Source organism: Palaemon carinicauda, chromosome 24 (genome assembly GCF_036898095.1).
Source record: "Palaemon carinicauda isolate YSFRI2023 chromosome 24, ASM3689809v2, whole genome shotgun sequence".
Classification (NCBI taxonomy): Eukaryota; Metazoa; Arthropoda; class Malacostraca; order Decapoda; family Palaemonidae; genus Palaemon; species Palaemon carinicauda.
The window spans coordinates 97,862,706-97,868,990 of record NC_090748.1 but is presented as its reverse complement, the minus strand read 5'-3'; the positions used below and the strand labels follow the sequence as shown (position 1 = coordinate 97,868,990).

General features: G+C 32.6%; 1 protein-coding gene across 1 annotated transcript in view; it reads left to right on the top strand.

The window, feature by feature from the left end:
- LOC137618229 (uncharacterized) overlaps positions 1 to 6,285 on the top strand; it is a 67,308-nt gene that overhangs the window by 24,518 nt on the left and 36,505 nt on the right. The window contains exons 5-8 of the mRNA XM_068348373.1: positions 677 to 868; positions 2,393 to 2,548; positions 4,748 to 4,887; positions 5,823 to 5,934. Of these exons, the coding sequence (XP_068204474.1) occupies positions 677 to 868; positions 2,393 to 2,548; positions 4,748 to 4,887; positions 5,823 to 5,934 (600 nt within the window). The remainder of the gene's footprint in view (positions 1 to 676; positions 869 to 2,392; positions 2,549 to 4,747; positions 4,888 to 5,822; positions 5,935 to 6,285) is intronic.

The following is a 6,285-nucleotide window of genomic DNA, read 5'->3' as shown; positions in this document are numbered from 1 at the left end:
CTTGGATCAATTCAGAGATTATTACACATTACTATATATGCGATTGACCTTCCATTGAATGTTCACTTTAGGAGTCGTCGTTTTTCTGTCGTTTGTTCTCAGTGTCACCACCCAGTTGAGAAAGTAGGACCCAATTAGAAGTAAGACTCAATTGAGTAAGAAGGACGTGCTGTGATTGTGGTATCCTATACCAAGGTTTAGAGTCTATATTCTCTAGACCTTAGCCTTTACTTGTATATTCCCATCTTGGTATGGTACAGATGGTAAAGGTACTTTGTCTAGGTGCCACAGGTCAGCCTCACCTAGGAACATCTATTATTTTTATCCATTTCAAAAGGAAGAAATTATGTTTAACAGACATTTGCATGAAGCCTGGTTGTAGTTGGAGAGAAAAAGCTGGTGAAAGCAATGGGTTTAGATTTTACGCAATTGCTTCAGCTTTAAAGCTAGAAAGATCAGCCAAGTTATTTCTTCTTCCTATGTTTGAGAACTGGACAGTGTCGAGTTTGTGTCCTTTATTATCCAAACCATTCAACTTTAATGTACGTGTGTATATATTTATATTTATAATTTCAATTATTACATCAAATGTGCAACAAATTTCTCAGGAATAAACATAGCACTGTTCATTTGTTTATGTAATTTTGTACTCTATTGATATACATTTTTTTTAAAGGTCCTCGCTCGTGGAATGGGGCTCCAGATGGCCGTGGTCGGCAGGAAAGCAAGATTTGCCCTTTACCTAAATAATAACGTGGGCCTTGATTTAGTTGTCGAAGTTAAATCAGATCGGGGTGACTACTGTAGTCATCACATTACCAGCCGCTCCCGATCACGGTCCAGAGACCCCACCAAGCAAAGTCTGAAGGCAAGTGAATTATTTATGTTTTACTAACAATTCTATGTTTCTCAATAGATGATACGGACGTCTGTAGCCGACTGTTATTGTAGTTGTTCTTTCTCTAATTGTACCAAATCATTGCTGAGTCATCAGTAGTCATTACCTGGCCCTCCTAGCTTGGGTAGATAAGGCGCCTGGACGCTGATCATATGCTTATTTGGTTAGTCTCTAGGGCATTGTCCTGCAAGGGTTTTGTGACTGTCCCTTTCCTCTGCCATTTATGAGTGACCTTTAAACCTTTAATTGGAAAATTATATTTTTTTATATTTTAGGGTAATATATGTTGTCAGCTTTTTCTAAATAGGATAGTTAAAAAATGCTACTTAATTATTTGGTTGTGCTTTTAGTACTAATTTAGATTATCCATAATTTACATATTGCTGTTAATTTTGGTGTATGGTATTAATAATCTAATTTCATTGATGTCTGGTAAGAACATCATATTAACTTTAATTAAGACATTTAGACCCATAGTGCACAAGAGAGAGAAGAACAAAAGCCTATATAACTGGAGTTTATTTGTAGTTCAAAAGCTCACTGGTGCAAGGCAGGAGCTTTTATGTATGCAAAAAGCTAAGAGGTGTCAGAGTCATAGGGAGTCCACTGTATTTGTGCAGATTCTGTTGACTGTTGCTTTAGATAATAACAAAACTTCCAGTTTGGTTCAGTGATACATTAGTCTGACCTGTTTCGACAGTTTTCTTTGGTGACTTTTCAAACTACAGTTGGTACAGAGTTAAATACGTAACATAATGAATTTAAATTTCTAATTTGATTAAGCTGCACTGAAAAGGACATTTCTTAAGTTGTTGCCTACTGTGTGGTATAGGAAAGGACCAATGGATATTTAAATCTGTGCAGTAACTTATCATTTTGACCTACCTTTCCAAAATATTTGATGGACCCATTACCCCAAGACAAAAATTGATTACCATTTTTGTACACCAAAATTTTTTACTTTTGTTGCATCTAAATACAGTAGGATAAACATATCTGAACACTTCTAATTATATTAGTAATACCCATCTTTACGTCGGTTCAACATGTGTCAGTACCAACTTTACATCGCCCATTTACTGCGTTTTTTGCGTCCTAAAATAACGATGAAGTGCTGTACTATATAGAACTACTGTATACTGTACTTCACATAGAAGCTTATTAATGTATTACTGTACTGTATATGGTTTTTATAAAATAATAGCAGGTTGTAAGTACTATTTTTTGTATTTGATACATGTACCATAAGGAACATGTAAGTTACTTATGTCGGGTCTCATGGAAACAATTAACAACGTTGGAGTATTACTTATAGTTTTATTTTATTTTATAATGAAATTTTCATCCATTTCATCATAAATGTATTTTACTTGTGGTCATTTGGGAATATTCATAATCATATAGCCTATCATACACCTGAAATGAAAATGGAAAAACATCGATATCTAATTATCAAAATCAAACAAAAAGTAACACCAAGCACCTATTGAACAGGAAAAACATAATATTCCCTTGGAGTACGAAGTCTCCAAGTCTGAAGTGCGAGTGTCGTGGATTCCTCTCCAGCAGTCGCGCCATAACTTGTCTATAATTTGGAGAGGACAACATATCCTTGGGTCACCGTATGTTGTAACTGTAGACGAATCACAAGTGAGTATAGTATGAATGGGCTTTATATTTACTAACAGTAATGAATTACTTTAAGTGTCTTTTATGAAGCGTATATTAAATGTTATTTGACAAAGAGAATCTAGTTATATTCTAACAGAACTGAATTATTTTAAGTGTCTTTTATGAAGTGGATATTATGTACTAAATTTTATTTGATAAAGAGAATCTATTTATATTCTAACAGTATTGAATTATTTTAAGTATCTTTTATGAAGCGGATATTATATGTACTAAATTTTATTTGATAAATATAATCTAGTTATATTCATTATTATTATTGCCTCACAAAAATTCTTTATCTAGATGCAAGGAGCATATAGCTCTTAACACAATCAGTTTTTATGGAGTATATATATTTATATTTCTCCTGTACTTTCAAATATAAAATACATCTGTAAAATATGATTCATATCTTCTCCTGGAAATTTTCAATTCATCAAAATTGACACTATTGACTTTTGGAAGCTCATGCTATTTTCTTTCAGTGTTTATTACTTGCTCAAATATGTTATAATTTCAAAAGGATTGGTACCTGAAATGTAGGATAATAGTTTTTATTGTTTTTTTACTTATTTTTTTATTACATAGTACTAAGTCTTTCATGAGTACCTTTGAATTCTATGAAACTGCTTATTAGATTGGGGGGAGGGGGGTTATTCAATGCTTTTTAAAATTAAAATTGCCCCATCTATGAGTATTTTGGAAATTTTTTCAATTGAAAGTAACTTAGAATGATACTTTCTTTTCTGGCAATGGGAATTTTGAGCTATTGCAATCTGGTACTCTGTATTTTATAGATATAATTCCTGAGAGACATCTTATTCAATATCTTGTATATTAATATCTTAATTCTATTCCAGGAACGTTACATTGTTGAATGTAAGTTAAAAAAAATTACAGTATATGCCAGTTTTTCTCAACTGATCGCAGATTCTGCTGAGGGAGGATTTTTATGCTAATCTTTGTTGCTAGGTGAACTGTTAGTTAACATACAGAAGATTCCTTGGACATTTTATCTCTAAAAAACATTGCTCCCCATGTATGTCAGTAAAAGCTTACAACTCAATCTACTAACATTTGTGTATTTGGTGAATGGTAACATGGGCATTCAACCTTCTATGGTTTGTGTGATTTGAATGACCTTCATACAAACACAATGGATAGGTTAATGTTCGTTGTGCTCAAAAACCCCTTTTCTTTACAACCATATTGGAATAGAGAGCCAAATGGATATCAATATTTTCCGGGAGGGAGGGGACATTGCCTCAAAAACTTCCATGTTCTTTAAATGTCCTGCTAAGAAACAAACATATGTGAAAAGGTATACAGTACTCTCACCAGTTTGATTTGCATTGGTGACAATTGCCATTTCCAAAGAATTCATGGCCAGACATTAGAACTCAATTCGAACGATAGTTTCAATTTTGTTATTGTTTTGGTATCAAAAAAAGTTTTTCAGATCATTAAAATTATCTATATTTACTCAGAATGGAAATAAAAAACATATTTGTTTAAATGCAATTGCATGAACATCTATGAGTATTCATTTAGAACATAGGAGAGGAAATATTTACCTAAGTACAGTAAGCAATATGTTTAATCTAGGATATAATTGTTAAATCTATGATATCCATACATTTGTGTACAGTACAAAGATGATCACGCATAGAAAAGATCATGAATAAGGTTTGATTTCAAAGCATTTTGGGGATGAATCAAATTCAAATATTGTCAAGGCAAATAAGGTCATGTGAGAATTGACAATATATCAATTGCAGTAATATTAGTTTTGTATGATAATTATTCATATAAAGTTATGCAAAGTTAATGAATTACAGTTCTTATTCCTGGATAATTTTTGACTCCAGATTGTTGTAACTGCTTTGGCTTTGGAAATTTACTTTAATTGTCAAATTGATTCCTTGTATGCTGCATGATATAGAATTTATAAACTTTCAGTTCTATTATCATCATCATCATCATCATTTCAGCCTTCAAAAGTCCTTTGTTGGATGTAGGCCTTCCCCAGGTTTCTCCACAGACTTCTATCGCAAGCAACAGTGGCACAGAATAGCTTGCGATAGAAGTCAGTTCTATTATAAGCAGGTCTAAATTTTATTTGCATACTTCTTAGTACATTGATGATGAATGTTAATACATCTTTTTATGTGAACATAGCACAACTCACCTGGGCCTAGAAGACATTTTCTAAGACATTTAGGAAGTGAAGACAAAAAATCAGAGGACTGTGAACCTTTAGAAACCTCTCAAGTGCAGAATAAGCTTCTATCTGCGAAGGGACAAGCTGGGGCCTTGAGGTAAGTTTTTTTATAGAATTACTTAAATGTAATTAATTAAAATTTATAAAAGAATATTATTTGGATATTTGAGTCCCTTGTCAGGCTGGGAGGAATGTAGAGGGGAAAGGTCCCCTGTTTTTCATTTGTTTGATGTCGGCTATCCTCCGAAATTGGGGGAAGTGCCTTGGTATATGTATGTATGATTTCTGAAAGCCAGAAGTATATAATTTTTCGTGAGATATTAACTGTATAATTGATTTCTTAGTGTTTTATGGAAGTTTTTTTTTAATTTTACAACTAAAACAAACGTGATTTTCTGTTCTCAAAATATTTTATTTTAGTTTTTTATTACTTTTCTTATAGTTTACTTATTTCCTTTATTTCCTTTCCTCACTGGACTATTTTCCCCAGTTGAAACTCTTAGTCTTATAGCATCCTGCTTTTCTATCTAGGGTTGTAGTTTAGATAGTAATAATAATAATAATAATGATGATATTAATAATAAAATTATTATATTTTGCAATGTCAATCATAAACATCAGTGTAAAATTGTTATTACTCCTAAGAGGAGAATATGGGAATGCTATACTGTTTATTTTCTGCTTTGTAAATAATTTGAAAATTTAGACATAAATCTTAATTCATCAAGCGTGTTTTCTCATCATAGCATTTTGAAAAATACTGTGCTGCGCTGGTGCTATTTGGAATATCTCAAGTGATTTTTATATATTATTTGAATGAAAATGTAATATATCTTTGTGCTTAAGTATTTATGCCTCATTGTATATAAATTAGCCACAATATTTCATCTAAAACCTTTATATTGGAATTAGGCGCTGAATAAATTTTAGAATTCTTATAAGTGAAAAAATATTTTCAAAACATACAGTACACTGGACATTATTTAATTTACCATTGTAGTGAGTTTACATTCTTATTTATTTTGTTTACAGGTTTATGAGTATTTTACGGAGAAAAGTAATAAGGAGGGTCGTTCACGTTGGCGGTCAAGACGTTGTTTTGAAAGGCAATGAAAGTATTGGATATTCTTCACGAGCGCGTCAGGTTAGTCTTTCACGTTCTGCCCTTCATGTTTATCATTTGAAATGGGTGTAGCTAGAGATTTTGGGTCCCGGGGTCCTGAGTTAGTAAAGAGGCCCCCCTCCCCTGGTGAGAGGTAAGGAAAATGTGTTTAGTAGGAGGGGAGAGGCCAAAATCAATCACTTATAGGTGCAAGTTTATACTTTTCAAAATACTATTGAGGTTGGTTTTATAGATACTTTAAAATCAAATTGGTAATTTTAAATATATACCTACATACTTTTATTTCTGTCCCCTGCTTTGGAGACCCACCCTTTCTTGGAGGTCTGGACAGTATTTAAAAAAAGGCCCCACTCTGTCCCCTCCTTTTTAATT